This window comes from Oncorhynchus gorbuscha, linkage group LG03, assembly GCF_021184085.1.
Source record: "Oncorhynchus gorbuscha isolate QuinsamMale2020 ecotype Even-year linkage group LG03, OgorEven_v1.0, whole genome shotgun sequence".
Classification (NCBI taxonomy): Eukaryota; Metazoa; Chordata; class Actinopteri; order Salmoniformes; family Salmonidae; genus Oncorhynchus; species Oncorhynchus gorbuscha.
In genome coordinates this window covers 42037271-42051959 of record NC_060175.1, presented here as the reverse complement: position 1 = coordinate 42051959, position 14689 = coordinate 42037271, and the positions used below count along the sequence as shown (strand labels likewise).

At 42.4% G+C, this 14689-nt stretch overlaps 1 protein-coding gene across 11 annotated transcripts in view; it reads right to left on the bottom strand.

The window, feature by feature from the left end:
• LOC124031388 (eukaryotic translation initiation factor 4 gamma 3-like) overlaps positions 1 to 14689 on the bottom strand; it is an 82844-nt gene that overhangs the window by 52731 nt on the left and 15424 nt on the right. For 10 of the 11 annotated variants that reach the window (XM_046342553.1, XM_046342554.1, XM_046342557.1 and 7 more), the window contains exon 2: positions 6993 to 7092. In XM_046342553.1, coding sequence (XP_046198509.1) covers positions 6993 to 7092 — 100 coding nt within the window. The remainder of the gene's footprint in view (positions 1 to 6992; positions 7093 to 14689) is intronic. The other variant, XM_046342558.1, reaches the window with a different exon arrangement.

Genomic DNA, 14689 nt, shown 5'->3' with positions numbered 1-14689 from the left:
TAAAAACACGTGCCCGTTTTAAGCGCAATATTTTGTCAAGAAAAGATGCTCGACTATGCTTGGAATTGATAGTTTTGGAAAGAAGACACTGACGTTTCCAGAACTGCAGAGATTTTCACTGTGAGTGCCTTAGAACTAAAGCTACAGGCAAAACCAAGATGTTTGAGCGACCAGGAAATGAACAGGATTTCTGACGGCACGTTTTCCATGATCGCCTTATATGGCTGTGAATGCGACAGGAATGAACGGACACTTTCTAGCGTTTCCCCAAGGTGTCTGCAGCATTGTGACTTATTTGTAGGCATATCATTGGAAGATTGACCATAAGAGACTACATTTACCAGGGGTCCCGCACGGTGTCTGTGTGGAAATTGGTGCGCAAAAGTCACCTACCAGTATTTTTCCATCCGAATCTGAGAACAATGCAGGCTTCCAGGAACGGCATTTCAATGAAGAGATATATGACAAAACACCTTGAGGATTGATTCAAACAACGTTTTCCATGTTTCAGTCGATATTATGGAGTTAATTCGGAAAAAAGTTCGACGTGTAGGTGACTGAATTTTCGGTTAGTTTCGGTAGCCAAATGCATAGTAACAAAACGGAACGTTGTGTCCTACACAAGCATCTTTCAGGAAAAACTGGACATCTGCTATGTAACTGAGTCTCCTCATTGAAACATCTGAAGTTCTTCAAAGGTAAATTATTTTATTTGATCCCTTTGCTGGTTTTTGTGAATATGTTGCGTGCTAAATGCTAACGCTAAATGCTAAGCTAGCTATCACCACTCTTACACAAATTGTTGATTTTCTCTGGTTCTAAAGCATATTTTGAAAATCTGTGACGACAGGATTGTTAAGAAAGGATAAGCTTGAGAGCAGGCATATTTATTTCATTTCATTTGCGATTTTTAGAAACCGCTAACGTTGCGTTATGGTAATGAGCTTGAGGCTATGATTACGCGACCGCATGCGGTGTGGGTCGGACTAAGTGGTTAAGATGTTGTTTCAATATATCCACATAATTTTCCTACCTCATGATGCCATTTATTTTGTGAAGTGCACCAGTCCCTCCTGCAGCAAAGCACCCCCACAACATGATGTTGCCACCCCCCATGCTTCACGGTTGGGATGGTGTTCTTCAGCTGTCAAGCCTCCCCCTTTTCCTCCAAACATAACGGTGGTCATTATGGCCAAACAGTTCTATTTTTGACCAGAGGGCATTTCTCCAAAAAGTAAGATCTTTGTCCCCATGTGCAGTGGCAAACCGTAGTCTGGATTTTTTTATGGCGGCTTTGGAGCAGTGGCTTCTTCGTTGCTCAGCAGCCTTTCAGGTTATGTCGATATAGGACTCGTTTTTGTCACGTGACTGGGGGTGATCTAGTTTATTTATTTATACGTGGTGTTCTAGTTTATTTTCTATGTTGGTGATTTGTATGATTCCCAATTAGAGGCAGCTGGTAATCGTTGTCTCTAATTGGGGATCATATTTAACCTCTTGAAGCTAGGGGGCACTATTTTTATTTTTGGAAAAATAATGTTCCCAAAGTAAACTGCTTATTTCTCAGGACCAAATGCTATAAATATGCATATAATTGACAGCTTAGGATAGAAAACTCTGAAGTAACCAAAACTGTAAAAATATCGTCTGTGAGTATAACATTACTGATATTGCAGGCGAAATCCTGAGAAAAATCCAATCAGGAAGTGACTTTTATTTTGAAACCCCTGTCTTTCTATGCATCCCTATTGCCCATTGAAAGGGATATCAACCAGATTCATTTTTCTGTGGGTTCCCTAAGGTGTCTACAGCCTTTAGACGTAGTTTCCAGCCTTTATTTAAAAGAATGATCGTAAACGTCCACATTGCGTAAGTGGTCGGGTTGTTGGCTCTCAGTGTGATTTTTGCGCTAAACAGAGAGGTAGCCATTTTTCCTCCCGGTCCTAGTGAAAAGCCAACTGTCCCGGTTGATATACAGTATTATCAAATAGATATTTGAAAAACACCTTGAGGATTGATTATAAAAAACGTTTGCCATGTTTCTGTCGATATTATGGATATAATTTGGGATTTTGTCTGCGTTGTCGTGACCGCTATCTCCGGTGGATTCCTAGGCATAACGCATCAAACTAACGGAGGTATTTGGATATAAAAATATCTTTATGGAACAAAAGGAACATTTGCTGTCTAACTGGGAGTCTCGTGAGTGAAAACAACCGAAGCTCAAAGGTAAATGATTAATTTGATTGCTTTTCTGATTTTCGTGACAAAGCTACCTGATGCTAAGTGTACTTAATCTTTGTCATGCCGATTGATAAAACCATTTCGCGCTGCAGCTTGGTCCGATATTTATTTTAACGAACGTGACAGTTTTACTGTGGATATAGATACTTTTGTACCGGTTTCCTCCACCATCTTCACAAGGTTGTTCTTTTGCTGTTGTTCTGGGATTGATTTGCACTTTTCACACCAAAGTATGTTCGTCAATAGGAGACAGAACGAGTCTCCTTCCTGAGCAATATGACAGCTGCGTGGTCCTGTGAGGTTTATACTTGCGTACTATTGTTTGCACAGATGAATGTGGTACCTTCAAGCATTTGAAAATTGCTCCCAAGGATGAACCAGACTTGGAGGTCTACAATGTTGGCTGAGTTCTTTTCATTTTCCCATGATGTCAAGCAAATAGGCACAGAGTGATGGTAGACCTTGAAATACATTCACAGGTACACCTCCAATTGACTCAAATGATGTAAATCAGAAGCTTCTAAAGCCATGACATCATTTTCTGGAATTTTCCAAGCTGTTTAAAAGGCACAGTCAACTTGGTGTAAATTAACTTCTGACCCACTGAAATTGTGATGCAGGGAATTATAAGTGAAATAATTTGTCTGTAAACAATTGACTTGTGAAAAATGACTTGTGTCATGTACAAAGTAGATGTCCTAACCGACTAGCCAAAACTACAGTTTGTTAACAAGACATTTGTGGAGTGGTTGAAAAACGAGTTTTAATGACTCCAACCTAAGTGTATGTAAACCTCCGACTTCAACTGTATGTATGTATGCATGCATGCATGCATGCATGCATGTATGTATGTATGTATGTATGTATGTATGTATGTATGTATGTATGTATGTATGTATGTATGTATGTATGTATGTATGTATGTATGTATATATATATATATATATACGTGCGCGCGCGTGCGTGTGTGCATATATATATATATACACACGTGCGTGTGTGTGTGTGTGTGTGTGTGTGTGTGTGTGTGTGTGTGTGTGTGTGTGTGTGTGTGTGTGTGTGTGTGTGTGTGTGTGTGTATATATATATACACGTGTGTGTGTGTGTATATATATATATATATATATACACACGTGTGTGTGTGTGTATATATACACGTGTGTGTGTGTATATATACACGTGTGTGTGTGTGTGATATGATATACGTGTGTGTGCGTATGTATATATATATGCCGATTAATCGGTATCAGCATTTTTTCGCCCTCCAAAAATCGGTATCGGCGTTGAAAAATAATAATCGGTCGACCACCATTCGTAGCCTATAGAAAGCTGATGGGATCCTCTTTTTAAAAAATGTAAAAAAGAAGATGCCATCACTGTTTTCTCACGCAATTACATAGCCTATAGAAATGTTGCGCAACATGAGCTCATGAAGTGTTCGATTTTTGAATACATTTGCATTGATGTCAGAGTGATTGGAGGGACAGAGGAGTGCTGCGTACCAGGCAGTTAGCAAGTTTGGTAGGTTACTAATGACCTTCAGCAACATCAGAGCTTGGAGAAGCCCAGTTACCGTGACTAAACGGTCACAAGCATTCATGACTCACAAGTGCAATATTGCAAAACACACCGTAGCCTTCTATTAATCCACCTGTCGTCTCAGATTTTGAAATTATGCTTTACAGTGAAAGCAATCCAAGTGTTTGTGTAAGTTTATCAATCGCATGACAAACATTAAGTACACTTAGCATCAGGTAGCTTTGTCACGAAAATCAGAAAAGCAATCAAATTAATCGTTTACCTTTGATGATCTTCGGATGTTTTCACTCAAGAGACTCCCAGTTACACAACAAATGTTCCTTTTGTTCCATAAAGATAATTTTTATATCCAAAATACCTCTGTTTGTTTGGCGCATTATGTTCAGAAATCCACAGGAAAGAGCGGTCACGACAACGCAGACAAATTCCAAGTAATATCCGTAATGTCCACAGAAACATGTCAAAAGTTTTTTATTATCAAGCCTCAGGTTGTTTTAAAAATATATATTCGATAATATATCAACCGCAAATGTCTTTCACAGTAGGAGAGGGAAAAACAAAAGCTGTCCAAATTCTGTTGCGCGAGCAAAAGTCATGTGACCACTTGACGAGATGTTATCGTTCTGGCTCATTTTTCAAAATAAAAGCCTGAAACTATGTCTGAAGACTGTTGACACATTAAGGAAGCGATAGGAAAAGGAATCTGGTTGATATCCCTTTAAATGGAGCAATGGGAGGCTATGGAACATGGAGTTTTCAAAATAGAGGCCACTTACTGATTTGATTTTTCTCAGAGTTTTGCCTGCAATATCAGTTCTGTTATACTCACAGACGATATTTTGACAGTTTTGGAAACGTTAGTGTTTTCTATCCTAATCTGTCAATTATATGCATATTCTAGCATCTGGTCCTGAGAAATAGGCCGTTTACTTTGGGAACGTTATTTTTTATAGTGCCCCCTAGCTTCAAGAGGTTAAAACCTCTTGGGAATAGTGAGAAGCTAGCGTCTCAAGTGGCCAATTTCCCCGGGAAATGCAGAGCGCCAAATTCAAATAAAACACTTCAAAACTCAAACTTTCATTAAACAGGTCAACATTCACAAAGCCATAGGGCCAAATGGATTACCAGGATGTGTACTCAAAGCATGCGCGGACCAACAAGCAAGTGTCTTCACTGACACCTTCAACCTTTCCCTGACGGAGTCTGTAAAACCTACATGTTTCAAGCAGAATCAAATCAAATCAAATTTATTTATATAGCCCTTCGTACATCAGCTGATATCTCAAAGTGCTGTACAGAAACCCAGCCTAAAACCCCAAACAGCAAACAATGCAGGTGTAAAAGCACGGTGGCTAGGAAAAACTCCCTAGAAAGGCCAAAACCTAGGAAGAAACCTAGAGAGGAACCGGGCTATGTGGGGTGGCCAGTCCTCCTCAGAACACCATAGTCCCTGTGCCCAAGGAAGCAAGGTAACCTGCCTAAATGACTACCGGGGCGGTAGTCAGTAGCCATGAAGTGCTTTGAAAGGCGGGCCATGGCTCACATCAACAGCATCCTCCTGGATACCCTATACCGCCACAACAGATCCAGAGATTATGCAATCTCAATCGCACTCCACACTGTTCTTTCCTACCTGGATAAAAGGAACACCTATGTGAGAATGCTATTCATTGACTACAGCCCAGAGTTCAACACCATAGTGCCTGCAAAGCTCAACACTAAGCTAAGGACCCTGGGACTAAACACCTCCCCCTGCAACTGGATCCTGGACATGCTGACGGGCAGCCCCCAGATGGTAATGGTAGTCAACAACACGTCTGCCACGCGGATCCTCAACACTGGGGCCCCTCAGGGGTGGGTACTTAGTCCCCTCCTGTACTCCCTGTTCACACACAACTGCATGGCCAAACAACTCCAACATATTAAGTTTGCCGATGACAAAACAGCGGTAGATCTGATCACGACAACAATGAGACAGCCTATAGGGAGGTCAGAGACCTGGCAGTGTGGTGTCAGGACAACAATCTCTCCCTCAATGTGAGCAAGACAAAGCAGCTGATCGTGGACTACAGGAAAAGGCGGGCCGAACAGGCCCCCATTAAAATCAACGGGGCTGTCGTGGAGCAGATCGAGAGTTTCATGTTCCTTGGTGTCCACATCACCAACAAACTATCATGGTCCAAACACACCAAGACGGTCATGAAGAGGGCAAAGACAAAACCTTTCCCTCCCCTCAGGAGACTGAAAAGATTTGGTGTGGGTCCTCAGATACTCAAAAGGTATCTACAGCTGCACCATCGAGAGCATCCTGACCGGTTGCAACACCGCCTGGTATGGCAACTACTTGACATCTGACCGTAAGGCGCTTCAGAGGGTAGTGTGTACGGCCCAGTAAATCACTGGGGTCAAGCTTCCTACCATCCAGGACCTATATAATATGTGGTGTCAGAGGAAAACCCATAATATTGTAAGAGAGTCCAGTCACCCAAGTCATAGGCTGTTTTCTCTGCTACCACGCGGCAAGCGGTACCGGAGTGCCAAGTCTAGGACCAAAAGGCTCCTTAACAGCTTTTACCCCTGAGCCATAAGACTGTTGAACAATTCATCAAATGGCCACCAGACTATTACATTGACCCCCCTCTATTTGTTTGTACACTGCTGCTACTCACTGTTTATTATCTATGCATAGTCACTTCACCCCTACCTACATGTACAAATTACTAACTAATCTGTACCCCCGCACATAGACTCGGTACCGGTACCCCCTGTATATAGCCGTGTTGTTGTTATGTTACTTTTTATTATTATTATTATTATTATTTTTTTTTTTTCGGCGCATGTGACAAATAAGAGTTTGATTTTTACATTGTTAATTGCATAACATTTTCCTGCTGTACCGAAACCGACCCGTGACCCCAAAACCACAATAAGTATCAAATGGTGGTTTTGGTGAACTGCTACACCCCTAGTGACCATGTAGAATATGCAGCGAGCACCGATGCAACCAATTAAACATTTTACTCGCATGACCAAGTCAAAGGGTTGAAAAATGTCACAAAATGGTAGAGTCTGGCGCCCTGCGGTGTCAGACTTGAGATATGTGGTTGGAATATGCTTGCTAGGGTTCACAACCAGCATGTGTGGTATGAGCATATGTATCTGTGGTGGAGCATGAATGTGTGTGAATGTGTGTGTGTGTGTGTACTCACGCTGTAGACGGCAGTGACGCCTGGCTGTGTGGGGAAGATGCGGTCATCCAGGGATGGCTGAACCCGAGGGATCCTGGGACGCGTCATATTAAGGAAAATTCTGGAAAAGGATCAACTTAAGGCCAAAACGGGTCAAAGGTGGAGGCATCAACAAGCTCAACAGCAGGGACACATTAACATGCTTTGGAACATTACTGTTCTGTACTAAACAACAATTTCTTACATCTGGTAAAAACACAATTCTTCCAATTCAAATTTTCGTACAATACAAGTTTATCACATCTTTGTACGCAAGTTCTCTAGTTCCTAGGCGGGGTTTTAGCCAATGTTTCCCAATACCCGACACCGCTTGCCCCCCTCCCTAAATGCTCAATCTCCAAGAGTACACTGTGTTCCTTTACCAGGGAGCGTGTGTGTCAAAGGGAAAACCCGACATGGATTTCCAAAACTCCCACTAAGAACGTTAGCGCTCCAGATAGAAGATTCCTATTTTATTCAAGGTACCAAATTCAAAAGGTCATTTTAGAATCTCTTTACTCAATAGGTCAATCATGACTGCTGAAAATAAATGCATTAAATGTACTGTCTCACATCTAGGACTAGTCTACATGAAGACCCCCTTAACCAGGGACAGGCATTCTATTTCCAGATAGGGTTGTTGACATGTGATCATGAGTCAGGACTCTGTTTATCAGTGACTGCTATGAAAGAGTGACGAGACTGATGAAGGGGTGGGGGTGCCAGACAGAGGAGAGGACCTCAGTAACCTGTTCAGGCAGTTCATTGGGACTTACAGGCAGAGGCACACAACACACAACACCAGTCACATGATTACAAGGAAATGAGAGCGTTTGGCTTTCTTGCTTTCCCCTCTGACACTTTTTGTCCATTCCCAAAATCCCACCCTCCTCCCCCCAATCCCCCTCTCACTCACTCTTTCCTTGCCTGTATGGGCCCTCATCTCCATTGGCTTCCCGCCAAGACCACCACTCCTCCCAAAAGAGAGAGAATACGTTTTATAACAGTGGAACTGAAGACAGCAGCTATACAGCATAAAGAGGGCCTGGAAAAGGAGGAAACACAGGATACAGTTGATGTCTTAAATAAAGCCAAACAAACAGAGTCAGAGTGGAGATCCCTGTTGTGAGTGTGTCTTCACTCTAACCTTTAACATAGCCAGGGAACAGCCATAGTCACAGTCTGGGGATAAAACAGCAGGGAGTGAATATTGGTGCAGTGTTGTGTGGTGTGTCTGTGCTTGTGAGAGGGGGCCTGGAGGGGAGCGGGTAGTGACACTAAGAGAATCTGATCCGTCTGTCCGTATGGGCCCAGACCTGGTTGGCAGGGCTGTCTGTGTTGTGGAATGCAAACAGAGAGTGAGAGGGTGCTCTGTGCTGAGCATGTGAAACCAGCGAGGGGGTGGGCAGCAGGGATGTTTCCGCCATGGGTCAGAGGTTAGCAGGCTGCATGACTGCAGAGGGGAGGGGAAAATGATCAGGTGAGATGAGACAGCTGACACCCCCGAGGATTTGGCAGGAGGGACCACATTACTCTTACTGGAATTACAATCTGATCCGATTGCTGCAATTGCTATTTAGCTAGGAAATGCATAACCAAATCCCTTTGCATGTGCAAAGCAAAACTTTGTTAAAACAAAATTATTAATAAAACATTGTGAATCCATCAATGTATTTGGCACCATGTGGCTTGTGTGGTAACATCTGGCTTAGAAAAAACAGGTGTCAACAAAAGCCAGTGTCCTAGCTACCATAATTTTGTTATGAAAGCCAAATTCCACTGGGACTTAGTGACATACCTACCTACATATTACCCTCAGAGGCACTGGCACTACCCACACAACCCTGCGAGCCACTCAGTCACTGACCACACTAATCAGTCATTAGTCAAAGATTAATTTAGTTTCTGCAGCAACAGAGGAGGAAAATATGTAATCTATTAGAGTAACAAAAAGGCCAAGAGATCAGACAAAATAAAATAAATGCCTATACACATAGCAAAATGTGGCCAATAGAGACTAGACAAGTGGGCTAGAGCAACTGTAGTGAACATAGGCTACTTTATTACAAAACATGTGTTCTGTCTGCTGCATCAAAACCTGACGGTGAAACCAGGAAAAGGAAAGCCTGGTTTGCCCCAGACAACAACCTTTTTACATACAGTGCATTCGTTAAGTATTCAGACCCCTCGACTTTTTCCAAATTATGTTACGTTTACAGCCTTATTCTAAAGTTATTTCTTTCTTTGTTTTCTTTCCCTCAAATCTACACACAATACCCCATAATGACAAAGCAAAACCAGGTTTAGAAACTTATATATAAAAAGGAAATATCACATTTACATAATTATTCAGACCCTTCACTCAGTATTTTGTTGAAGCACCTTTGGCAGTGACAACAGTGTCAAGTCTTCTTGGGTATGATGCTACAAGCTTGGCATACCTGTATTTGGGGAGATTCACCCCATCATTCTCTGCAGATCAGATGTCAGGTTGGATGGGGAGCGTCACTGCACAGCTATTTACAGGTCTCTCCAGAGATGTTAGATCTGGTTCAAGTCTGGGCTCTGGCCGGGCCACTCAGACATTCAGAAGCAGCAGTTGTTCTGAAGCAACTCCTGCATCGTCTTGCCTGTGTGCTTCGGGTCATTGTCCTGTTGGAAGGTGAACCTTCGCCTCAGTCTGAGATCCTGAGAGGTCTGGAGCAGGTTATCAAGGATCTCTCTGTACTTTACTCCATTTATCCTTCGCTTGATCCTGACTAGTCTCCCAGTCCGTGCCGCTGAAAAACATCCAAAGCATGATGCTGCCACCACCATGCTTCACCGTAGGGATGGTGCCAGGTTTCTTTCAGATGTGACGCTTGGCATTCAGGCCAAATAGTTCAATCTTGGTTTCATTAGACCAGAGAATCTTGTTTCTCCTGGTCAGAGTCCTTTAGGTGCCATTTTGGCAAACTCAAAGCAGGCTGTTATGTTCCTTTCACTGAGGAGTGGCTTCCGTCTGACCACTACTATAAAGGTTTGATTGGTGGAGTGCTGCAGAGATGGCTGTCCTTCTGGAAGGTTCCCTCATCTACACAGAGAAACTCTAGAGCTCCTTCAGAGCGGACAATCGGATTCTTGGTCACCTCCCTGACCAAGACCCTTCTCACCCGATTCTTCAGTTCGGCTAGGAGGACAGCTCTAGGAATAGTCTTGGTGGTTCCAAACTTATTCCATTTAAGAATTATGGAGGCCACTGTGTTCTTGGGGAACTTCAACTCTGCAGACATTCTTTGGTACCCTTCCCCAGATCTGTGCCTCGACACAATCCTGTATTGGAGCTCTACGGACAATTCCTTCAACCTTATGGCTTGGTTTTTGCTCTGACATGCACTGTCAACTGTGGGACCTTACATAGATTAGAGTTTGACAGGTTAATCGGCATGGCTTATTAATTAGGTCCGATTTCAAGTTTTCATAACAATCGGTAAATCTGCATTTTTGGACGTCGTTTATGGCCGTTTACATTGCACTCCACGGGGAGACTGCATGGCAGGCTGACCACCTGTTACGTGAGTGCAGCAAGGAGCCAAGGTAAGTTGCTAGCTAGCATTAAACTTATTCTTATGAAAAACAATCAATCTTAACATAATCACGAGTTAACTACAATTGTTGATGACATTACTAGTTTATCTAGCTTGTCCTGCGTTGCATATAATCAGTGCAGTGCCTTTTAATTTATCATCGAATCACAGCCTACTTTGCCAATCGGGTAATGCTGCAACAAGCGCATTCGCAAAAAAAGCCCTGTTGTTGCACCAATGTACCTAACCATAAACATCAATGCCTTTCTTAAAATACACAAGTATATATTTTTTAAACCTGCATATTTAGTTAAGAAATTCATGTTAGCAGGCAATATTAACTAGGGAAATTGTGCCACCGCTCTTGCGTTCTATGCAAGCAGAGTCAGGGTATATGCAGCAGTTTGGGCCGCCTGGCTCGTTGCGAACTGTGTGAAGATTATTTCTTCCTAACAAAGCCCGTAATTAATTTGCCAGAGTTTTACATAATTATGACATAACATTGAAGGTTGTGCAATGTAACAGCAATATTTAGACTTAGGGATGTCACCCGCTCTATAAAATACGGAACAGTATTTCACTGAAAGAATAAACTTTTTGTTTTTGAAATTCTATTTTCCGGATTTGACCATATTAATGACCTATGGCTCATATTTGTGTGTTTATTATAATTAAGTCTATGATTTGATATTTGATAGAACAGTCTGACTGAGCAGCGACAGGCTCGTAAGCATTCATTCAAACAGCACTTTCCTGCGTTTGCCAGCAGCTCTTCGCAAGCCTTATCAGCTCCTGAGATTAGGCTGGCAAAACTATACTATAGTGCCTATAAGAACATTCAATAGTCAAAAGGTATATGAAATACAAATGGTATAGAGAGAAATAGTCCTATAATAACTACAACCTACACTGGGAATATTGAAGCCTCGCGTTAAAATGAACCACCAGCTCATGTTCTAAGCAAGGAACTTAAACATTAGCTTTTTACATGGCACATATAAAACTTTTACTTCTCCAACACTGTGTTTTTGTATTATTTAAACCAAATTGAACGTGTCATTATTTGAGACTAAATTGATTTATTTTTGTATTATATTAAGTTAAAATAAAAGTGTTCATTCAGTATATATATATATATATATATATATATATATATATAAAAACACACTGCTCAAAAAAATAAAGGGAACACTTAAACAACACAATGTAACTCCAAGTCAATCACACTTCTGTGAAATCATACTGTCCACTTAGGAAGCAACACTGGTTGACAATACATTTCACATGCTGTTGTGCAAATGGAATAGACAACAGGTGGAAATTATAGGCATTTAGCAAGACACCCCCAATAAAAGGAGTGGTTCTGCAGGTGGGGACCACAGACCACTTCTCAGTTCCTATGCTTCCTGGCTGATTTTTTGGTCACCTTTGAATGCTTGCGGTGCTTTCACTCTAGTGGTAGCATGAGACGGAGTCCACAACCAACACAAGTGGCTCAGGTATTGCAGCTCATCCAGGATGGCACATCACTGCGAGATGTGGCAAGAAGGTTTGCTGTGTCTGTCAGCGTAGTGTCTTGAGCAGGAGGCGCTACCAGGAGACAGGGCAGTACATCAGGAGATGTGGAGGAGGCCGTAGGAGGGCAACAACCCAGCAGCAGGACCGCTACCTCCGCCTTTGTGTAAGGAGGAGCAGGAGGAGCACTGCCAGAGCCCTGCAAAATGACCTCCAGCAGGCCACAAATGTGCATGTGTCTGCTCAAACGGTCAAAAAGACTCCACGAGGGTGGTATGAGGGCCCAACGTCCACAGGTGGGGGTTGTGCTTACAGCCCAACACCGTGCAGGACGTTTGGCATTTGCCAGAGAACACAAAGATTGGCAAATACGCCACTGGCGCCCTGTGCTCTTCACAGATGAAAGCAGGTTCACACTGAGCACATGTGACAGACGTGACAGTCTGGAGACACCGTGGAGAACGTTCGGCTGCCTGCAACATCCTCCAGCATGACCAGTTTGGCAGTGGGTCAGTCATGGTGTGGGGTGGCATTTCTTTGGGGGGGGCCGCACAGCCCTCCATGTGCTCGCCAGAGGTAGCCTGACTGCCATTAGGTACCGAGATGAGATCAGACGGCATATGCTGGTGTGGTTGGCCCGGTGGTGTGGTTTCCTCCTAATTAATTTTGAGTGTGACAGTTTCAAATCCAGAACTATGGCCTGGGTTGATAAACTGAGCACATTGATTTCCATTGATAATTGTTGTGCGGATTGTTGTCAGCACATTCAACTATGTAAGGAGCAAAAAGTATTTAATAAGAATATTTCATTCATTCAGATCTAGGATGTGTTTTACTTTTTTAGTGTTCCCATGGGTTGATAAATTTGATTTATTGATAATTTTTGCGATTGTTGTCAGCACATTCAACTATGTAAAGAAAAAAGTATTTAATAAGAATATTTCATTCATTCAGATCTAGGATGTGTTATTTTAGTGTTCCCTTTTAGTTTTTTGAGCACACACACACACACACACACACACACACACACACACACACACACACACACACACACACACACACACACACACACGGAATCTACAATATAAATCCAGAAAATCACATTGTATGATTTTTAAGTAATTAATTGGCATTTTATTGCATGACATAAGTATTTCATACATCAGAGAAGCACCACTCCAGGACCTTGAGATGCTTCTTATGGAGCCACTCCTTAGTTGCCCTGGCTGTGTGTTTTGGGTCGTTGTCATGCTGGAAGACCCAGCCACGACCCATCTTCAATGCTTCAATGCTCTTACTGAGGGAAAGAGGTTGTTGGCCCCATCCCTCCTCCCCTCAATACGGTGCAGTCGTCCTGTCCCATTTGCAGAAATGCATCCCCAAAGAATGATGTTTCCACCTCAATGCTTTACGGTTTGGATGGTGTTCTTGGGGTTGTACTCATCCTTCTTCTTCCTCCAAACACGGCGAGTGGCGTTTAGACCAAAAAGCTGTATTTTTTTTTCTCATCAGACCACATGACCTTCTCCCATTCCTCCGCTGGGACCTTGCGTGCGCAGCAGTATTTTAATCCATGACGGCGTAGTGTGTTACTAATGGTTTGCTTTGAGACTGTGGTCCCAGCTCTCTTCAGGTCATTGACTAGGTTCTGCCGTGTAGTTCTGGGCTGATCCCTCACCTTCCTCATGATCATTGATGCCCCACGAGGTGAGATCTTGCATGGAGCCCCAGACCGAGGGTGATTGACCGTCATCTTGAACTTCTTCCATTTTCTAATAATTGCACCGAACAGTTGTTGACTTCTCACCAAACTGCTTGCCTATTGTCCTGTAGCCCATCCCAGCCTTGTGCAGGTCTACAATTTTATCCCTGATGTCCTGACACAGCTCTCTGGTCTTGGCCATTGTGGAGAGGTTGGTGTCTGTTTGATTGAATGTGTGGACAGGTGTCTTTTATACAGGTAACGAGTTCAAACAGGTGCAGTTAATACAGGTAATGAGTGGAGAACAGGAGGGCTTCTTAAAGAAAAAGTGACAGGTCTGTGAGAGCCGTAATTCTTACTGGTTGGTAGGTGATCAAATACTTGTCATGCAATAAAATGCAAATTAATTACTTAAAAATCATACAATGTGATTTTCTGGATTTTTGTTTTAGATTCCGTCTCTCACAGTTGAAGTGTACCTATGATAAAAAATTACAGACCTCTACATGCTTTGTAAGTAAGAAAACCTGCAAAATCGGCAGTGTATCAAATACTTGTTCTCCCCACTGTATATATATAAAATATATATATATTTAAAAAAAATCGGCATCAGTTTTTTTCGGTCCTCCAATAATCGGTATAGGCTTTGAAAAAACATAATCGGTCGACCTCTAATATAGACGGATGTGTGCCTTTTCAATTCATGTCCAATCAATTGAATTTACCACAGGTGGACTCCAAGTTGTAGAAACATCTCAAGGATGATCAATGGAAAGAGGATGCACATGAGCTAAATTGAGTCTCATAGCAAAAGTTCTGAATACTTACGTAGAGAAGGTATTTCTGCTGTTCTTTATTCGTAATAAATTTGGCAACATTTCTAAAAACATGTTTAT